We start from the raw sequence: 22,494 nt of genomic DNA, 5'->3' as shown, positions 1-22,494 counted from the left end.
TACAGTGCACGTAGCACTGGATGACATTCTCACTTCCTAGAGTGGTGATACAGCCCTACCAATACAAGCTGACAAATCTAAAGGTGAATTGTAATCTCCATTTGGGCCTCATGGATACTTCTCTCAAGAATATATATTCAAATTGCCGCTTACTCAGTTTGATATCCATGATGCTACACCAAACTCAATTCCAACCCAAACCTACAATTTCCCACTTTTGTTGTTTTGTTTTCTTAGGCTGATGACAACTCAGCATAAAAGACAGAAAACTAAATCATTTTGACCTTTTTCCTTTACTTCTAAAACATTATTGATGGTCTATTTTCTTTTTCTTTTTCTTTTTTTTTTTTTTTTTTTTTTGTTTGTTTTTCGAGACACGGTTTCTCTGTGTAGCTTTCCGCCTTTTCCTGGAACTCACTTGGTAGCCCAGGCTGGCCTTGAACTCACAGAGACCCGCCTGCCTCTGCCTCCCGAGTGCTGGGATTAAAGGCGTTTGCCACCACTGCCCAGCTGATGGTCTATTTTCTATCTCTTAATTCCTTTCACCCATCCTCTATGTTTTGTTATAACTTACAATAATAGTATAAGAAGCTCAAAACTGTTCTTTATCAGACTATATAGTCACATAGAATGTTTTTACATATAAATCCAAAGGTTCTCATTTCCTTTCCTCATTTCCTCATTTTCCTAAAATGGTTTCTTCCTATCTTCACTGACACCCCTTAGCAGGGCATATTAGTGATACATAACCATAACTGCCTGTTATCTTCAGCTTCAGTCCTAGCCAAAAACTCCACCTCACCTTACACTCTAGCCACAATGAACTCTGAATTCTGGATTTCCCTACAATGTGCTTTAGACATGTCAACATACGTCCAAATGTGTCTCCACCCGTGCTTCATTTGAAACAGACCATTTCTTTCCTCAATTTCTGGGCTACATGCATTTTTCGAAAAGGAGTTGTTTTTCTAAAAGATTGAAAACTCTTGATCCAAATGATGACCATGTCTTCCATGTACTTTGATAGTGTATGCATGAATATGTGTATGCTTTCCTCAAACCCTAGGAAGCGGGCAATACCCTTATTTTAGAGGAATAAAGCTGAAAAGATTTAATATTCATTTGTCAAGTCCAAAACTAGAAAATGCTAGAACTGGGGTCTAAAGTCAGTTCTTCTGGTAGAGCATGACAGAAGTGGCAAATGGGTTTCACTTCATGTTGAGTGCTACATCCTAGAAGTACGGGTGGGATTTGTATTGAGAAACACCCTGACATTAGACAGAACTCAGGAGTACAAAGCCCTTCTGCATCAATGATGTACTGTAGACACAGCTTCCACATCTGCCATGTTGAAGTGAAATTATATTGTTCACGGGATGTTTACCTTTCCATAGCTTCAAATCTCATGCCTGTTAACCGCTTAACTCTGTGACTACCAGGGAACTGTCTTCTTAATTCCTGAAGACAAAACTGAAAACACAATGGGTTAAACAAAAAAAGACTTGGACAAGTGTAATGACATCACATAAATGTCCTATTTAAAAAAAAATGGCCTAAATAGTTTCTACTATGTCCCAAAGTATCTAGTTTCATTTACTGTTTTATTGGTAAAATATTTTGTTGTTTTCTTTCAGGTGCATGATGCTAGAGAGCAAATCCAGAACCTTCTACAAGCTAGCCAAGAATCCTACTGGATTAGACAGTTACAACCCTAATCCTGGACTTCCTGTTAGAGAAGCATTCAAAATTTGTTATAGAAAGCATTCAATACATCCAATACAGTAAGCCTTAACCACACACTAATATATAACTCATAAAGCAAATTAAATATAGGGTAAAATATAATTAAATACTTACCAATGCCAAGTCATCCCGACCATAGTCTAGGGCTGCAATCATCACCTGTTCATATATGATCCAAACTAGAAATATGAGATGGGAAAAAAAAAAAACCTGAATATAGAAATTTCCTAAACATAAATTAATTAAATTCCTCTACTTGCAAGAATTTTAAAGAATGTGACTTTTTAACTGAAAATTATTTCTAAACTTAAGACTGCATCTTTATATGTATTCGGCAATATAAAATCTTCTGAAGCAAAAAAAATTGGTATTTAACACATACTAAATTCTTAAATTCTCTATGAAGTACATTTTGACCAGATCAGAATGCCATTATGAAATATACATTTACCAGTTTTGTGAGCCTTTAAAACCTAAGTGCTTATTCAATGGCTTCAATACTGTGGTGGTTTGAATAAGACTGTCCTCCAGTCTCTGTAACTTGAAGACTTGGTCCCAGTTGTTTGGGGAGGTCTAAGAGACCTCCTTGCTGGAGAAGTACATCTCTGGGGGCAAGATTTGAACTTTCAAAGCCTCTCCTTCATGACTGTAGTTCAAGAAGTGAGTCTTCATCTTCCTACTCCTGCCACCATTATGGACTCTAACCTCCTGGAACCATAACTCCAAATAAATTGTCGTAAGTATTCTGCTGCTGTAATGAAACACCATCACCAAAAGAAAGGGTTTATTTCTTCTTATAGCTTGAAATCTATCATCCAAGAGAGTTGGCGTAAGAACTCAACATAAGAACATGGAGCAGGAATCAATGAAGAGGCAATGGAGGAGTGCTGCTTATTGGCTGCTCCTTGTGGCCTGCTCAGACTGCCTTCTTCTACAACCTGCCCCTAGTGAACTGGGCCCTCCCATTCACGTTGTCAGTCAAGAAAATGCAACAAGGGCTGACCAAGAGGTCAATCTGGTGGAGGCATTTTCTCAACTGAGGTCCTATGACATAAAACTACCCAGCACAGACTCTTTCCTCTATTAGTTGTCACAGTCATGTTGCTATGTCACAGAAATAGAAAAGTAACTGATCAACAATTACAAATCCTCTTTAAACTAAAGCACCATTCATTACATTTCCTGAAACAAAGGAGTGATATAACTAATAGGTACAATGTTAATAAAAACACATTAAATATGAAGAATCACAAATAAGACATGCTAGGCCTACACATAATAATTGAAAACTTACTGTCATCCCCAAGTTTAGAAGCATAATCACTAATTAGTTCTTCTCCAACTTCCATAATTTGTTCACTATTTCTTGAGTTTTCTTCTCTCCATTTTCTCATTTTATCTCGCATTTCTGAAAAAATAGAATATTAAAGTTCTTAACAGATACACATATATGAACATATGACAGATTGCAAAATATTGACTAAATGAAATCAACTATTTACATAAGGAAATGAACTCTAACTTATAGGCAAATCTGTGATCTCTCAACTATCTTTAAAGATAATAAACACCATGCCATGGGCCTGCTACAAAGGCCCTGTATCACTTTAGGCAACTGTAGGTCTTAATTGGAGGGGTGAGGGGAAATATAGACTACTTGCAGGGTTTTGTAAAAGCCAGAGATTATTTTCTAAAAAAAAAAAAAAAAAAGGCGGTGGGCATACAATTATACATTGACATCTCAAAAGATTCAACATATTTTTGCAATTTACTCATGGATATAAAAATTTTTCAAGACTACATATTGGGCTATCAAAAAAGGGATATTCGCATCTAATTTCCTTAATAGTATCCTGCCATGCAAGGAAGTAAACAAGAAATCAATTACAACAAAAGAAACCTTTGATTGAACTATAACGTCAGTAAGATCAAGTAACTAACATAAAATGGAGAACAACTTTGTAAATTACAATACAACAGGAAATTCTAGAATACAGAACTCTGCTGTGGTTTAAATGTCTCTCCGGGTTGGAAATCTGCTTCCCAATAAACCAGATTGGGGCAGAACATTTTTATGTGGGTATTAGATCTTAGGGCTCTGTCCTAATGAACAGATCAAGATCATTATCACAGGAGAGATTTGGCAGGAGTGTTAGTTATCACAGGGGGCTAGTTATGACAGAAGAGGTTCCTGACTTATTAAAGAAAAAGGAATTTCACCCCTTAAGTCTTGTCAATTCACAAACTTTTGGCCTTCCCCTAGTAGTGGAGAGCCAGAATGCTTCCACCAGAACCACGAGCCCATTAAATAAATAAATAAATAAATAAATAAATAAATAAATAAATAAATCGGTTTTCTTTAAAGCAAAACAAAACAAAAAATCCCATTAAAAATAAATCAATAAAACTAAAAGCCCAGTCTGGAGTGCTAAGAACTGACTATAATAAAAACAAAACCAAAATATTTTAGAAGCATATCTAATCTGGTTCCTTTTACATAATATTATAGCTAAATGTTTATGACTCTTTTCAAATTTTTTAAAAATCTTAAAACTCAAAGTGGTGGCAGGTCTTTGGGAGATAATCAGTGCCCTCACAAGAAGACAGGTTTGTCTTTCCTCTGCTTTCTGCCATTAGTTGTCTAATCCTCACTAGACACTGGATCTGCCAGGACCTATCTCTCCACTTCCTAACTTCCAGCAATGTACAGAAACAATTTCTAGTTTAAGACATCCACAGTGGTGTATTTGTTATATTGGCCTGAACTAAGACACATAGTTGAGGTATGACTAACTATCCAGCTAAATACATTCATGCTGTCTTATTTTTAATCTGTACACAAAGATCAAGAGTGGAAATGCAATATTCAAACTGCTAGGCTTCAAGTCTCAACACTGACACTTTCCATTTGTGTGATATTAGCTGAGTACACTTTGCGCTTCAATGTTCTTGTCTACCAAGTGAATATAAAAATGATACTTGTATAATTTGGCTATTGTAATGAACATTATTAATTAGTTGTACGCATTGAAAACAGGACCTGGCATAATATGAACTTAAAAAATGGCTATTACTATTTCAGTCGCCAACATTTTGTTCGGTTTTTTATGCATGCTGCTAATTTTCTCAGGGTCCCTGAATCAGCAGATTTTAAAGCTTCTCCCCTAAGCCATTCTATATTCATTTATAACTGCAAACACTATTATCTCATTCTAATTACAGCATCTCTGGCTTGCTCTTTACTTTGCATTTTATCAGAGAATTTAAACCTGAGTCAAGATACTACCACCTCATGGCCAAAATTTGCATCCAATTATTTTGTAAGCCAAGAACCTATAGTTTTTTTCTGAGCTGCAATGTTATAGGAATAGCCAATATGAGCCAAATAACACACAAAGCTGTTGATATTTACTATCTGGTTCTTCATTGGAAAAAACACACTGACACCTGGGCACTAAGAAGCAGAATAAGTGGTCTAGTCAGAGGACTTGTCAACTCTGCCTCATCAACCTAAAAACAGTGACTTGGGACTTATCATTTAACACTTCTACTACCTTGGTTATTAAATACACAGGATTACAAGTTTTGTAGGTCTCTCATCCAACTTAAATAAAGCAAAACTGAGAGACCACATATATGGACAGTGCTACGGTTTGGGGCTCTTGCTTTGCTTTTAAGCTGATTTTGATTACTGTTAAGAGGTCATGCACTCATGAATTCCTCAGAGGCATCACTACAGTCTTTCATCCAACTTCATATATACGTTGCCCCCCGTTTATGTGGTCCAAGTACAGGGCTCCTAATATTAAGTAATTTACATAAAACATTCTACTCAATGTAAAATTCTACAAAATGTTTAGTTACGTTTACTGTAAGTAAAATAGGGAAAACTTTTGTCTAGAAATAAAGTTTTGGGAGTAATCCTTCCTTGATTATACTTTTCATTTTAGGCAGTCCCCCAAAGATGGCATGTTCCTCAAAGCCAAAGTCATTTTATTCTATTCTATATATGTAAACTACTCACCCCTTTCCTGTACATGCTATTAACTCCTGTCTATGCACTGGGGGTAATATCAATATGAGAGGTTATAAAGGGGCTAGCCTGTTCATCTCTCCCTAAGGACTCATTGTGCTAAGACACCTGGACCTTGAAAAATGAGGAAACAGCCCGCTTCCTCCTCTTGCTTCTTTTGTACAAAACTTCTTCCAACCCTGCATTTCCTCCACTTCAGTATGAATTATGAAATACCCTTACAGGTTCATTTATATGAATATACCTTTTATAAATTATTCTGTCCCACAAATTTGCATCATAAAGTCAGTTACAGGATAACGAAAATTGCCATTGCCAGGGGACTTGAGGGACTGGGTGGGTACTAAATTTAAAGGGAAAAAAAAAGAATTTATTTAATGTATTTAAACTTCAGTAGAAGTGTTCTTCCAATTATGTACTGCAATGACTAGTGAGATGTGAAATCAATCAGGTGTGTTCTACCATTTGAAAGCAAATGGTCATAGAGGACCCATCAAAAGAGCAGTATAAAAAGTGTAAGGTGAACCCTAGAAGAAAGCTACTAAGAAACAAGGGCAAGGGGCTGGGACAGAGATGACTCAGCTAGTAGAGTGCTTGTTACAGAAGAATAAAGACCTTAGTTCCGATCCCTAGAACCCTTGGAAAAGCTAGACATTGCAACACCCTCCCTTAGTCTCAGTAATGAGACATAGAGACAGGGGGATACTGGAGGTCCATTGGCCAATCAGTCCAGCCAATCTGTGACTTCAAGGTGTAGTGAGAGAAACTGTCTTGAAAAATTGGGTAGAAATTAATAGACAAAACACCTGGCAGAAACTTATGGCATTTACATGCACACCAATATCACACATATACATACATACAAAAAGATTAAAAGAAATCAAAATCTTGTATAGAGGGACTGATCTATAATAGCAAGCATAACACAGATGTATAACATATAAACACTTGAACTGGTACAAGGTCTTCCTAGCACCTTAAAGGAAAATAAGGCACAGAAACCAAACTGTAACACCAGTTAACACATCTACAAAGCAGTCCTTACAACTAAGGCTCACCTACATCCCAGAAAAGGGAGCAAAAAGACTGAGAGTCAGAGGTCAGGAAATCAACTGTGAGACTTGTCTTCTAGATATGGCATGGCAGGGAAGTCACATCTATAAAATCTCAAAACTGTGGTTTCTTAATGAAATGAAGAAAAAAAACAGGAAGTGGGAAGGAAGAATAGTAACAAAAATTTCACTTTATTTTTAAAAACTCATTTCATATCTACTATATGCTAGGCACTGCACAAGGCATCCTATCTAGCCCTGCATAAAAATACAACTTCAAGACACTAGAGTACTCTCCTTAGAACTCTAAATTCTCTTTCTTACTTCCAATTTTTAAATAATATTCTACCTATCAAATACTTTCAATTGGCTCACAAAATCAACTTCCATTCTATTCTTTTATAGCATCTATTTGAGACTTAGCAGACTGTTAAGACTTACTATAATCTTTTATACACAGGTGATAAATTTTCCTATTACACAAATTACAGGGACTGGGAAGATGTTCAGTGACTAGGAGTTCTTGCTAGGTAAGAGCCTTCCCTTTGCAAGCACAAGAACCTGAGTCGTTTTGTTCACACCACATAAAAAGCCCTGGTTGGCTGTAATCCCACCACTGGGAAGAGCAAAGAGAAAGATCACCAGGACTTGCTGTCACTAGCAGAGCTTTAGGTTCAGTGAGAGACCCTGTTTCAAATGAATAAGGTAGAGAGTGATAGATACATCAAGACACATAATTTCCTCTTCTGGCATCTCTATGTCTACGTACACCCACACTCTCATGTATAACACAGAACACACACATGCACATGCACACAAACTCTACAGTGCTCTTTGGACCAGTTTATGATGTTAATGGAATTCCTAAGGATACAGTCAACACTGTCCACCGTATCTAAACAAAACACCATCTCTGAGAGTCCCTATCTACCACCTACATCTCAAAAATCTTTCTCACAAGTCTCTGAAATAAGAGTCTAGAATAGTTTTCTTCTTAAAACCTTCATAAAATAGAGGTTCTCAGGAAATTTAAGCCTTCACTTTAAAAAATAAGGAAACTGTGTTCTAGCCACTGGGATGACTAAGTTCCCCTAAGATAATAAAGGGCCAGAAAGCTAGAAAAATTGCAGACAACTTATTAGTGTTGATTATGAACACACTCAACAGTTCAATCAATGAATCAAGTTCCTCCCATGTATCAAGCACTAGTTACATAACAGTGAACAGAGTAGGCCTAGTTCCTCATATTCTAATTAGAGAAAAAAAAATCCTAAAGTAACACAAACTAGTAAGTCCTTTAATAGTAAAAAAGCACATGATCCAAGAGCAGGTTGTGTTCGATTCTGTTGCTTGGGTTTTTTTATTTTCTAGTTTTTTCTTTCTTTCTTGTGTAAATATGGTGGCAGTGGTGAGAGGCTGTATGTGTAAGGGTCCTGCAGGATATAACATCTGAACACAATTCTGAGAGATCAAAGTCTAAAGAAAGGAGGGGTGAGACTGTGAGGGGAAAACACTTAGTGGGAGGAATTGCATGTGCCTACCCCTAACACAAGAGCATGGCAAATCAGGCAACTTAGTAAAGACAAGCAGAGTCAGCTCACAGAGTTGGAACAGGCTAGATGCCACCAAAAGTCAGATCCTTCAGTGGTGTGACTTAATACTATTAACCAACAGCACAACCTTTTTCCTCCTGTTGAGTTTACCGATCACTTTAACACAATTTCTTCGTTTGTTGCTCAACAAATGTGTACAGCAGTAACTATTCCAAATCTAGTTACAGCACTACACTTTAGGATGCCCACAGGACAGTACTGAGGTACTTACAATCATTCTGTTTGCTGGTAGTGACAAACCTACTGGTCCTTTGGTGGTACACACGCTAACAGCTTTTAAAAGCTGTACTTCACAAACCTTCATAATACTACTTTAGAAAAATCATGAAATATTTAAAACTTTTTAAAAGCATTGGGAAAAAACACCCACTCAAAAAACTACGGTACCTCTAATCGTACATGCTGACACAAACCTTTTAAAAACAGATAGGTTTGTTGCTCCATTAAACTGTAAACTCTTTGAGGATTGGGGCTGTGTCTTACTTGACACATACAAAAACTCAATATAATAAACTTTTGCCCCTTATAATATTTGATATTTATTCATGATCAAACAATAAATGTAAATTTCACTCTACATGCTAAATATTCCATGAAGGCATTCAATGGGCAAATTAGCTACTGAAGTACACTGCACTGTGCTAACTGCTGGGAACATTTACTGTCCATGAAAAAAAATTCCATGCTTTAATAAAACTCATTTATTCTCTTTGTTTTTTTTTTGTTTTGTTTTTTTTTTGGTTTTTCGAGACAGGGTTTCTCTGTGTAGCTTTGCGCCTTTCCTGGGACTCACTTGGTAGCCCAGGCTGGCCTCGAACTCACAGAGATCCGCCTGGCTCTGCCTCCCAAGTGCTGGGATTAAAGGCGTGCGCCACCACCGCCCGGCTCATTTATTCTCTTAAGCATGACTCCCATCATCGTTTTTGAGAGAGGTAACAGCCCATATAGAACTGATCCAAGATTTGGATGTTTTATTTAAAGATTCTCCACTCTTGATAAACCAGATAGGAAAAGACCATGACATATGTACACATGCCCCCAAATTAACCAGTTACATTTCCCTTCAGGGAAAAAAAGGCATTATTGGCAGAAAATAAGTAGGAAGCTATGCTGTGTGTGGTTTGAGTAGGTTCGAGATCCAGTTCTGAAAAAAGAAAGAAACAGAAACTGCATGTGGAAGGATTGTAATTGTTTATGGCTCTTCCACACACCTTTTCCACACACTACAACCCTTCCAAATAATTAGCACAGGCCTCACTGGACCTATTTATTTCTTGGCTTTCAAGCTTGAACACATCGATTCCGCCTCCACCACGCCTCCCAGAAACCACATGAAGTGTGACAGTCTCAGCCTCGTGTCCCGCTTGCCTCCTGAACAGAAGATGACAGGCAGAACGGGGGCCCACGAAGGAACCCGCCTCAGTCTCCACTCGGTTTGGCCCGTTCAGGGACAGCTGCCCTGCGGAGGACACAGCGGAGCACGAATCTCTCCCGGGAAACTGGGGACTTCTGAACCATTTCCCAGGGCCCTGGGTCTTCTTGCATCCTCCCCGCCCGAAATTACCTTCCCAAGTCACATCATAACGCTCTGTAACCTTCGCCATCTTCCTAGAACCCAGCGGCGGCCGGGAGAGAGGGCGGGGAGAGACAGACGTCACCAGCGAACGGGCGGTAGCAAATGACGAAGCCCTGTTTTATTGGTCGACAGATGAGAGTGGGCGGGATCTACCGCGCATTTGTACGTCACTCAGGGGGAGAGGGCGGGGCCAAAGCAGCAAGAGTGGCAGGGCTAGAGGGGCGGGGCCGAAGAGAAGTTGGAGGAGGGTCCAGAGGGCGGTACCAGCAGGGAGGTGCGTGAGCTGCCGAGAACCGACGAGGTCCTACACTGTGAGGAGGAGCTGGTTTGGCCTGAGGTAACTTTGTTTTTTCTTTTTTCTTTTGTTTTTTTTTTTGCCGAGATTTTAACAAATGTGACGTCTTTAGTGCTCGCTCTTCCCTGTTTTCTCATTTTCCTTTAAATAGCTGTATTCATTCTATTCTTCAGAGACCCCTAAAACAACGGTCTAGTCAAATATTTGCCCCACTCCCAACTTTCCTCCATACATAATGCGACTGACTTTCTATGGGCTTTTAATATTCAACTAAACAGAACAACAACAAAGTTTTATGAACGATTTGAAAGCTAATGTGGCATTCTCCATTTGCATTTTCTGTCCTCGGGGCCAAGGAATTCTGTGTTCATAAGAAGGCCCTGCTGCAGAGCTGCATCCATAGTATTTAATTTCTTTATCCTTTCAGCCACAATTCTAGATTGGAATTTCCATAAGCGCACCCACTGTGTACGTACTTATAAAGAATAAATAAATATAAGAATAACTATCCTTGGGTGCCTAAACATCGCTTCTGTTCACTCCTCCAGGGAGAATTTCCCACCAAAAATTTGCTTGCAGGAAGCAGACTGCGTCTCCTATAGCAAAGGTGAAATGGTTGTACTGCGAGCAAGAAATATGAGGGTCCCCAGCCATGTATTTAGTATTTCAAACAATGACGATATTAATTACACTGTCGAAAGGATATATAAGATTGGGGGGGGGGAATATGTTGCAAATCACCCATAATTAGGAGTTAGTGAGGAACTGGCAATAGAGTTGATGCTGAAAAAGTTGTAGCTCACAGCCCAGCTTGTTGAGGTTTGTGTTTTTGTCCCCCCAGCCTTATTGAGATATGTTTGACAAAACTATGTACAGTGTACAGATTAATAACAAGATGATTACCACAAGTTAATTAAATCATCCATCACCTCTAATAGTTACCATGTTGGGAGGTGGAGAACACTTTACATCTATTACAAAAATACCAAATATATGATCTGATACTATTGCTGACTAAAATCTCCATACTACTGTTCCCACAGGTATTCCTCCTATAAACAATAATTGACATCTGTGATCAACATCTCCCCATTATCAGACCTTGGTAATTTTTAAGGTGGAGCGAGCAACTCATTGCTATCTGCCACCAACAAGCCATGAAAGGACAGAAAAGGCTTGGAAACTTATAAACTTGGATTACATTCTGAATGAGTTTCTCCCCCAGACTAAGTAGACTTAAAAAAAATTCATTCAAAAATTTTTTAAATCCATCAGTCAAATTCATACTGATGCTCTGAAAAGTGTAGTATAGAACACTGTCCCCTGCTTCTTCCTCTCTCTTTTGCTCTCCTTCCAATGCTTTTACTACTCTCTCTCTCTCTCTCCCCCGCTTCCTTTTTTCCTCCCTTTCTCTTTTCTCATACCCATTCCTGTTACTCTTACATCTCCCAAAGCTCAAAGGCAGACCTATTTTATAATATCTGGGTATTTACCTCCTCATTTTAGTCTGCCATTAACCAAGGTTCCCACACCCTTCCACTTTTCCACTGATTCAATTATTCCCACTCTTGTGTAAGCCCATCTCCTCTACTTCCCATTTAACATCTGACTTATCACTAGTCTCATCAGGATTGCTCACCTTCCTCTCTTTTCCACCCACACTAACATCAGTACACACAGTATCATTGGCTACTCCCTGAATTAATTGCTATTTAATAAGCATTTGTTTTAAAGCCATTTTCTATTCTATTATCACCAGGAAATACTCAACCCTCAGGTGCAGTCTAGAGATAAAGCTGGAAACAGTAAACACCAATCTCACAGTCAAAATCAGCACCACAGCTAAACTTTAATATCTTTTTATTTTTGTAAACATGTCTACTGAAAGAAGAGAGGAAACCTAAATTAAAATAACAGGTCATAACCAAAAATCGAATCTCAGATAGTCATATCCCAGAACATAAACCTAAGCAACATGAAAACTTAAGACAACTTGATGTCTCCAAAAATTACCAACCTCATTCAAATGACCCCCAGTTAAAATGACTTACATAAAAGTTCAGATGCAGAATGGAAAAGACTTTTAAATATGGGGAAAAAGCTAACAAAGGACTCAAATATTATCCAAGAGAACACAGACAGCAAAATGGAATGAGGAATTCAATCAATAGTGTCAAAATAGAATTTAATAAAGAAATAAAAAATACTGGAAATAAACAAAACCAAAATGATGGAAGTGAAAAATAAAATAGGTCAAATAAAAAGTTCAGTGGAAATCCTCACCGATTGAATGAATGTTATTGACTATATCATGCTTGAAGACATGAAGACAGAAGAGAAGCATTGGATGATTCAGTCAAAATTGATGATAATTTTTTGAATGTATAAACAGAATATGGCAAGAACTATGGCAAACTCTACATACTCTAAACATACAAGAATAAGTATTTCATTCAAATGATATAAAAATATTTTAATGAAATTGTAGAAGGTATTTTCTCAAATATAGGGAAAGGAAGCCTATCCAGATACAAGAGGCACACATAATAAATAAGCAGGACCCCCCCAAAAAAAACCTTATTACATATCATTAAAAAGACCTAAATATACAGAACAAAGGAGGTATATTGAAAAATGCAAAAGAGAAGAACCTAGTCACATACAAAGGCAGGCCAGTCAGAATAACTGCTGACTTTCAACTTCAAACTCAAGAAGGACTGATATCTCTGAAACTTTGAAAGATATCATTGCAAACCCACTCTAATTTACCCAGGAAATTTCTGCCATAAGTTATGGTGAAATGAAAACTTTGTACGATAAAAGCAAGCTAAAGGAATTATTGACCACTGAAGTAGCCAAACATAGAATATTGGAAGGAATACTTCAATCTGAAAAGAAAGACAAGCACAATAAAGAGATTATAAGAAGAAAAGTTAATGCTGCAACATTCATTCAACAAAAGCATGAAGAATTCTCCAACATGAAAAAAATTAACAAAATGACAGGGAACAGTACACGCCTTTCAATTGAAACTCTAAAATTCAGTGTTTCAATTCAAGCATCAAAAATACAGACTAGCAGACTATTTAGAAGATGGAATCTTTCTTTTTGCTGCCTTCAAGAAACAAAACATTGGCCAGGCGGTAGTGGTGCACGCCTTTAATCCCAGCATCTGGGAGGCAGAGGTAGGTAGATCTCTGTGAGTTTGAAGCCAGCCTGGTCTACAAAGTGAGTTCCAGAACAGTCAAGGCTGTTACACAGAGAAACCCTGTCTTGAAAAAAAGTAGGAAAAAGAAACAAAACATCACTAAATATAACACTATCCTAGGCTGAAAGGATGCAAACAAAGAACTGAAAGCAATTAGAAGCAGGAAACAGATAGGCGTTCCTATTCCAATGTCTTCAAAATAGACTTCAAACCAATCCCTTCAATCTGAAAAGAAAGACAAGCACAATAAAGAGATTATAAGAAGAAAAGTTAATGCTGCAACATTCATTCAAAAAAAGCATGAAGAATTCTCCAACATGAAAAAAATTAACAAAATGACAGGGAACAGTACACGCCTTTCAATCAAAACTCTAAAATTCAGTGTTTCAATTCAAGAGATAAAGAAGATGTCTTAGACAGTGTTCTATTCCTGTGAAAGGACACCATGACCATGCCAACTCTTATAAAAGAAAGCATTTAACTGAGGCACACTTACTGTTTCAGAGGTTTAGTCCATTATCATCGTGGTAGAGAGCCTGGTGGCACACAGACAGATATGACCCGGGAAAGAGCTGGGAGTTCTACATCCAGATCCACAGGCAACAAAAGAGAGAGGCACTGGGCATGGCTTGGACTGTTGAAATCTCAAAGCCCAACCCCAGTGACACACTTCCTCCAACAGACCATAACTAGCCAACAAGGCCAACCCCAGTGACACACTTCCTCCAACAGACCATAACTAGCCAACAAGGCCACACCTCAAACCCTTCACAAGAAGTGCCACTCCAAGATGACTAAAAATTCAAATGCATGAGCCAATGGGTACCATTCTTATTCAAACCACTACACAGGCTTAGTTCATATAGATAAAAGCTCCAAACCATCAAGAGGAAATTACAATTCTGATATATAAGCACCAAATATAAGCTTAACCAATTTTGTAAAGAAAATAGTATTAGATTTAATACCATAGAATTTCTACAGCACAGTAGTAGTGGATGATTTCATCAACCTACTCTTACCATTAGACAGATAACTGTATAAAAATGAATGGAATTAAATAGCGTCATGGATCAAATGGACCTAATAGATACTTACAGAACATTCCACTCAAACACCAAAGAATACACATTCTCAACAGCCCAGGGAACCTTCTCTGAAATAGATCACATATTATGACACAAAATAAGTCTCAACAAGTACAGGAAAATTGGAACAAAATTCTGTATTCTATCTGACTATGATAGAATAAAGCTAGACATCAACAGAAAGAGAAACTACAGAAAATATACAAATTCATGGAATTAGAACAATAAACTACTGAATGATGAATGGAACAATGCAAAAATCAAGAAGGAAATTAAAATGTCCTAGTATTAAATGAAAACAAAAAAGTATACCCAAATCTATATGATAAAGTGAAGGAAGTTCTGAGAGAACAATTTATAGTTCTAGGTATCTATACAATGAAAAGTCAGAAAAGTTGGAAATAAATAACCCAATGATGAACCTTAAAGCACTATAAAATCAAGAGCAATCCAATCATCAAAGTTGTAGACTAAAAGAAATAATGATGAAAGATAAATAATAAAAGCAATAAAATGAATCAATGAAACAGTTGGCTATCTGAAAAGATAAATGAAATTCACAAATCTTTATCTAAAAGATAAAAGAGAGGATCCAAATTAATAAAAGTACAGATAAAAAACAAAAACTAAAAGAATTAAGAAAAATTACAGCAGATACTAAGAAAATTCTGAGAATCGTGTGGACATACTTTAAAAATATATTTTTCACTAAATTGGAAACTCTAAATAATATGGATTAATTCTGAGATGCTTATAACCTACCAAAATTAAACCAATATGAAGTAGATAAGTAAATCTAAGCAACAAATGAAATAAAACAAAAATCAAAAGTCTTCCAACCTAAAAAGCCTGGGGCCAGATGGATTCAGGGTACAATTATACTAGACCTTCAAAGAAATAATACTAACACTCCTAGAATCATTCTTTAAAATAGAAAGGAAAGGAACACTTCCAGGCTCTTTATATGAAACCAATATTACCCTGATAGCAAAACCCTAAAGATCCAAAGGAACATAGAATGATAGGCTAATCACACTGGTAAACACAAACAAAAACTCTCAACAAAGTTCTTGCAAACTATATTCAAGTACATATCCAAACGTCATTCAAGTTGGTGATGAAGTTGGGTTCATTCCAGCGAGGATGGAAGGTTCAACATACATAAATCAATAAACATAATTCACCACATAAATGGACTCAAGAACCAAAATCATGATCATTTCAATTGATTCCGAAATGATCCTATGACAACCCCAACATGATATACCCTTTATAGACTAGACTAGGGATAGAGGGAACATATCTCAATGTATTAAACATTGTCTGTGACAAACCAATATTGCTATTATGGGGTTTTTTTTTTTTTTAGATATAATGGGAAGAATAAGAACACTTAGGAAGGGGCTGCTGGAGAGATAATTCAGGGGTTAAGAGCACTGATCACTTATCCAGGGTACCTGGGTACAGTTCTCAGTACTCATGGCATCTCACAACTATCTGTGACTCCAGTTCCCAGAGGATCCAGTGTCCTCTTTGGCATTGCACATGTGTAATACACAGACATACGTGCATGCATAAAACTCATACACATACAATAAAAATAAACTATAAAAAGAAAAAAAACACACACAAAAAAGAAAACTCAGGAAAAGAAGACATGAAGTTAGGAGGGCACATATTAGAGAGTACGAGGAGATTTGGAGAGGGAAATGGGCAGGATAGGAAGGTAGATATGATGTTTCTTTTATTTATTCTTTGAAAAGTTTATACAATGTATTTTGATCATATTCACCCCTCCCCCAATTCCTCCCAGATCCACCTCTCCTCTACCCAGGAAAATTTGTGTCTTCTATTTTTCATGTTTCATTGTAGACATGTATGAAATTCTTAATGAAGACAACTATTTTTAAAAAGAACACTTAGATCTTATTCTGAGCCCCACCATTTGATAGCTGGTTGATTTTAAGCATGTATATCTCTGTTGAGCATCAAAGATGCTCGTATGTGAAAAGCATATCTAAACTAAAAGAAAATACTTTTAGGCTTAAGGATCACAGCATTGGTTGTATCTGCAATCAGCTAAGAGCTGATGTTCTGCAACGATATGTGAGTGTGTTTATAGGAAATACTAATTTAGGGAAAAAGACCCTCCTCCAGAGCGAGTAGCACCTTCCCAGAGCAGCAGAGACACAAAGTGGTCTGACTACCTTCTCTTCTTACTTATGAATGCTTCTAGCCTGTTACTGTTGCTGCTGTCCTTCGCTACCATCAGCTTTCCCATGTGGACTGAAGACCAGCACCTCTCCAGAACTCCTCCAGGTCTTTAGTACTAAGACTACTGCTACAAGTACTATTACATTCTGATGCCTCTTAAATTCATAAATTTTCCAGTACCCAGTTGTGCTCACTTGATTTATTCATTTAAAATATTAGCTAATATGTACCTCACTGGTATATATCCAAACCAGAACTTAGGGGACCTAATGCTTCCTCTCTCACCCACCTTGGTATTCCTCATCATAATTAATTAAACTAATCACTTACTTGCAAAAGCTAAATAATAGGCAGTAAGAGGAAATATGCTTAATTCCTTTCTTGAATATTTCCCCCCGTATCTATTTTGTGAGCAAATTCTGCATTTCTCATCCCAAATATTCCCCCAGATTTACTTTTTAAATGCTTTGACCTTAATCTAAGGCATCACTGTCTCTTACCTGAGTAACTGACATCCAACCAACTTAGTTTCATTCTGGCTGTGTATAATCTGTGTTATATACAACACCAGATGCCAGCTGGTCTTTTCTTAAATCCCTTAACATAGTTTCCTGTAGTAATAAAAATATGCTCCAAAGGTTTCATATGGGCATATGGGGCTTAGCCTAATGTAATGTGCATGTGTGTGTGTGTGTGTGTGTGTGTATTTATATATATATATCTTCCTATTTTATCTCTTTTCACTAGACTCTAGCCATTTATTCATATCTGTTTAATTCCTTAAAGATGTCATGCCCCTATGTGCCTTGGATCTGGCATTTACAATGGTCCTTTCCAGAGCTTAAACTATCTTCTGTGATTCAGGTCTCATTTTTTAAGGCATCTACCTATAGAGGTCTTTCTTGACCACTCCATGAAAAATGGTTTCTGGTTAATGCCTATCATGATAAAACACATCACTATTTAACATTTTTCTCTCCTGTTTACATATTATCTGTATTTTCTACTGCAATGGGGTCATGGCTCATACTTAAAAATATTCTAATCAACATTGTATTTCCTTATTGGGGGCCCTATATAAAATAATATGCCCAATTTCTTACTACTGAAAGAAACGAAGTTGGATTATTTATATTGAAGTTATAAAGATGCTTTGCTAGATGACATATACAAGTTGAAATATGTGAGATATACAGTGTGGGGGGGGTGTGAAAGTAGGACTATATGGCAAGGGTGGAAAGGTTCAAAAGGAAGGGCAGAGGGGAACAACAGAGGATAGTGGGTGGAAAGACAGATGTTACAGGTCTTCTTTAATACTTAGAATAGAGACTACATATATATATATATACATATATATGTATATATATATATCACATACCATCATGTATACGACATGAAAGTCATATACTATTATGTAGTACACTATTATGCTTGGAAAAAAACCAGTAGTAGAGACGAGGGATAATAGTTGGGAAATTAATATGAAAAAATACGCTATGTGTATGAAAATATAATGCAACCTGTTATTATGCAAAATAATAGTAAATCATGAAAATGCATATTCAAGGGAAATTTTATTACAAGTAATATTCCTTGAAGTAAGGAATAGATTGTTTTTAGTCTATAATATTTAACATATCTATTAAAATTTGCTCTGCTTAGGCACACTCAGGAAAAATCAGTAACAACAATTCTATATTTCATTACATTCTATAAATGTAACTAAACTATAAAGAAAAAATTGTTCTGCAATAAGATTGTTACCCTTAAAGTAGTACAAACATGACTTACCTTCAATATTCTCAAAATTTTGCATCCTACTTACTCATTGCTTGAAAATGAGTTTTTGTTTAGTTATGTTAAGAATATTGACTTCACTTGACTATACACTGGCCCATAATGATGTTAAATGTGAGTAAAATGTCTAAGCATCTAAATATTGAATTATAATACTACCCACATTATGAGTCAATGTGTCAGCATAATGTAAGGCACTTGCTTATTTGCTTGTATCAATACAATGAAAAATAACCAATGATTACAATCTACATTATTCATTTTAGAGGAAGCTATATTGATTTTAGTCGTTGTCTACAGATTATTTCAATATTAGAATGATAATGAATCAGATTGAACCAAGATCAAGCAATAATAACATTGAATGAGTTCATATCCTTTGAAATGGGACAAACTTTTTTTTATTATTTATCAAACTGAATCCAAAGAGTTTTAGAGTGCCCTTGTTTTATGGTTTATTTTATCAATTTGCTATCTCCAAACATTGTGGAATACTAAAACAACTTCTTAAACTTAATAGTCTTTATGGCATTTACTCAGTGTTCATTATTTAATAGTACAGAACACAATACTGTGTTGATTGATTTTGTAATACTCAGCATTCTCCTCAAATTATTTATTTAGAATCTATTCATTGATATGTTCTTTATTAGTCATAGTGAGTTAAAGTGCCTCATGTTGTTTAGTACAATATATTTGCCAGGACAATTATCTGTCAAAGTAAATTGGTCTCACTAAAATGGCCATATACAGATTTACCATAGATTTTATAGTCATGATATAAGTTTTGATTAGTGGATCATAACCATACTCCATATTTATTTTAAATCATGATCCATTTTGTATTTAAGAGAACAATTACTAATTGATCTTCATTTCATGTCAATGGCTTTGACACATAACATTTGGAAGGAAATTTCCCTTAGAGCTTTTTTTACCAAAAGTCAAATGAACATGGAATTGTTGGAGGAATATATTGAACATTATTTTTATTACATTTAAAAGATTATTGTAATTTAATATGATGCTTTAAAACACAAGAGCCCAATTCCCTTTTCTGGTTGAACTGTAACATTTGGGGCACTTTTAGCTTTTTCATGTTTTCTGTCATTTACAATGTGTGTAGATTTAAATGCACAAGCCATAGATTTCATATCCAATTAATTCAGAAAGCAAAGAAGAGTCTCTGGGAATTGTTTCCAGTGAGGTCATTTCAGTCTTCACAGTAGAGTTCATACTGGTGATTAGCCCTGTGTGCCACAGTTGTAAGTGAGGAGGAAAGTACATCCAGAAAGAATACACCCAGAAACCTCTCCCACATGGGTCATAAATTAGAGCTGCTTCTTCTCTTTGAGATTTATAACCATACTTGAGTCTTCTTTTTCTAACAATTTTTGTTTAATTGCCCCATAGTGCATATATTGTTCAGAGACATTCACACATCTGTGTAAATGTAACAGTCCTTGTGTAAAAATATATATTCATAAGTATCTATTTTGAATACTAAATATCTAAGAGTCCCTCAGTACTAGACTCTACTTTAGCACAATAAAACCATAGCTTCATAACTTGATAAATGCCCATAAAAGTACTTATTTCAGTAAGCACCAAATATTAGTTTATACATATGCTAATAATTATGTGTTCTTCTGTTACAGATGTAATTTTCATTTGGGGGTAGTCCCTTTCATTAGTGGGTTGATAGGAGCATTATACCTGCAAGTGACTAAATCATTCACTTAGAGCTAGAATTGTGAGCTGTCCACCCTGGCCACTAGCCACAAACCACTTACTTTGCTGGTCATCATTTTCTTTCACTGATCATACTTTTCCCTAGAATTAGCTTAAAGACCAAATAGCCACATTGAGCAGAAAGTCTCATGTTTCAGTTCATAAATCATATGCCATTCTGTACATAAGAGAGCAGTACTTAGTTAACTCCATAGATTTATTTAGGTAAGAGGCCAATGTCCTGGCAGATGTTTCCAGAAAATGTGCTCACCTTCTAAGTTCAATTCATCAACCCCATGATACTTCATCACCTACTCTCCTGAGAAAACAACATATTCTCAATTTGTAGACATTTTAATGCAACATAATTTTTACTTAATATTCTTTATCGTAAAATTATGAAGTAAGGAACAACATAAATGTGTTTTAAATGCTACCACTTAATTCATATTGATACCACCTCACTATAAATTAGTTTGACATTATATGATAGCAGTTTTCTTTTGTTCTTTGTATTTCTGGAATATGTTACTGTTTTAAATCTTAACATAATAGACTAGAACAATTGTCCTACAAAGAATACATAATGAGAAGGACTTCAATTTATATAAATTTATAGTAATGGCAATATTTTAAGATTTGAACTGTAAGTTCAATGTCATCATGAAAAAGCATCGAACAAACTCAAATAGGGAATCATCCTTAAAAAAATTAGTAGCTAGTAGTTAACGTGGGTGTCAGTGGCGTTGCATTTGTTCCTCAAAGCTTTTAGGTGGAGTTGGCCTTAAGCATGTTGACAGATTTTAATGCTGTATATTTGGTGAAATCAAGATTGTAGGCTTGCATTTATGACTTAGTTTATATTAACTCATTACCAACTCTGCATATCATGCCAGATGTGTACAGCTTGTCTAGATTTTGAGTAGTAGCAATGGTTTATCAACATACTAGTTTTCTGCAGACCTTGTGCATTTAATCCCAGTTCACACATTCTAGCTATATAAATTTAGTGAATAGAGCAATGTGTTTGCTGAGCCCTAGTTTCTTGAAATGTAGAATAGTCATGGTGATACTTGTTAATTATGACAAGAATTATAAGTAGCAAGCATAAAATTCCTCATTCTATATGGCAATATTCTGTTTTGTTTTACATTTTTAGATGTTTTCTGAGACACATTGTGATTATATAGTCCAGGCTAGCCTCAACGTCTCAGTCCTCCCACCCTGGCTTCTCAAATGCTGAGGTCACAATTATGCACAACCACACTGAGCTCAATGACAGGATTTTAAAAGTTGGATGCTAGTTGTTGAGGACTTTCTGTGATGTCATCTTTCTGGATTGCTGCATTCACCAACCCTACAGTGTAAACAAAGGACAAGGTAGAAGAGGCTAAATAAATTCCCTCTCCCTACACATACTTATTCTGTTCTCTTGTAAGAATTACTTACTTACGTTTTTCACTAAATTTTAAATTCTTCTCGACATTGGTATGTTGTGTTCAACACTTATGCTTAGAGACAGTGAGTATTTGTGGAAAATCAGAAGCTCCATCCAAAAATTGTTTATCAATTTGGGGGCTTTTTGGACTACTGGAGTTATAAGGAATAGTGTGTAGAAGGAAAAAAAAATGAAAAAATTTGGCATCTTTTTGGTTTTTTTAAGTAATAGTCACTATTTACCTTCACATCATTGTATCTGAAAATTGCTATTTTTAACACCAGGGGATTACAAGGATTCACTAGACAATTCCTGAAAGAGGAGTAAACTTAACTTTACCAGAAAACAGTGCCAACTTCCATCTGGAATGGCATTGCAGCACACTCTCAGTAATGTTGATGAAATTTCTAAATGATATTTGATAGGGAAATTGGGACAATATGAAATGGCAATTCACCTATTTTCCAAGGTGGAAATTACTAGAATGACTTTTCCTGGATAACACTTCCAAATAAATGGACTTAATTCTTATTCTTATTTTCTGTATCTTTAAAGAAAAAAGTCACTAAGTGTCTTGGCACATTATGGTTCCCAGCTGGGACTTATTTAACATTTTTTTCTTTCTTTTCTAAGTAAATCTCTGAAAGAATGAACATATTAGAAAGCAAGAGCTACTGTAACTTTATTTATTTTAGAAACATGTTTG

At 36.1% G+C, this 22,494-nt stretch overlaps 1 protein-coding gene and 1 long non-coding RNA gene across 2 annotated transcripts in view; one reads left to right on the top strand and one right to left on the bottom strand.

Moving 5' to 3' along the window:
• The window catches only part of Emc2 (ER membrane protein complex subunit 2), a 34,399-nt gene extending 24,299 nt beyond the window's left edge, over positions 1–10,100 (bottom strand). The window contains exons 1-4 of the mRNA XM_052747745.1: positions 10,006–10,100; positions 3,038–3,151; positions 1,858–1,922; positions 1,385–1,470 (exon numbers count right to left, since the gene is read on the bottom strand). Coding sequence (XP_052603705.1) covers positions 1,385–1,470; positions 1,858–1,922; positions 3,038–3,151; positions 10,006–10,045 — 305 coding nt within the window. The 5' untranslated portion in view covers positions 10,046–10,100. The remainder of the gene's footprint in view (positions 1–1,384; positions 1,471–1,857; positions 1,923–3,037; positions 3,152–10,005) is intronic.
• Positions 10,101–10,300: 200 nt separating this feature from the next.
• LOC128116474 (uncharacterized) overlaps positions 10,301–22,494 on the top strand; it is a 48,620-nt gene continuing 36,426 nt past the window's right edge. The window contains exon 1 of the long non-coding RNA XR_008220474.1: positions 10,301–10,354. This is a non-coding gene — a long non-coding RNA (uncharacterized LOC128116474). The remainder of the gene's footprint in view (positions 10,355–22,494) is intronic.

This window comes from Peromyscus californicus, unplaced genomic scaffold, assembly GCF_007827085.1.
Source record: "Peromyscus californicus insignis strain IS unplaced genomic scaffold, ASM782708v3 Scaffold_20__1_contigs__length_68692818, whole genome shotgun sequence".
Taxonomy (NCBI): Eukaryota; Metazoa; Chordata; class Mammalia; order Rodentia; family Cricetidae; genus Peromyscus; species Peromyscus californicus.
This window is presented reverse-complemented; position numbering and strand designations above follow the sequence as displayed.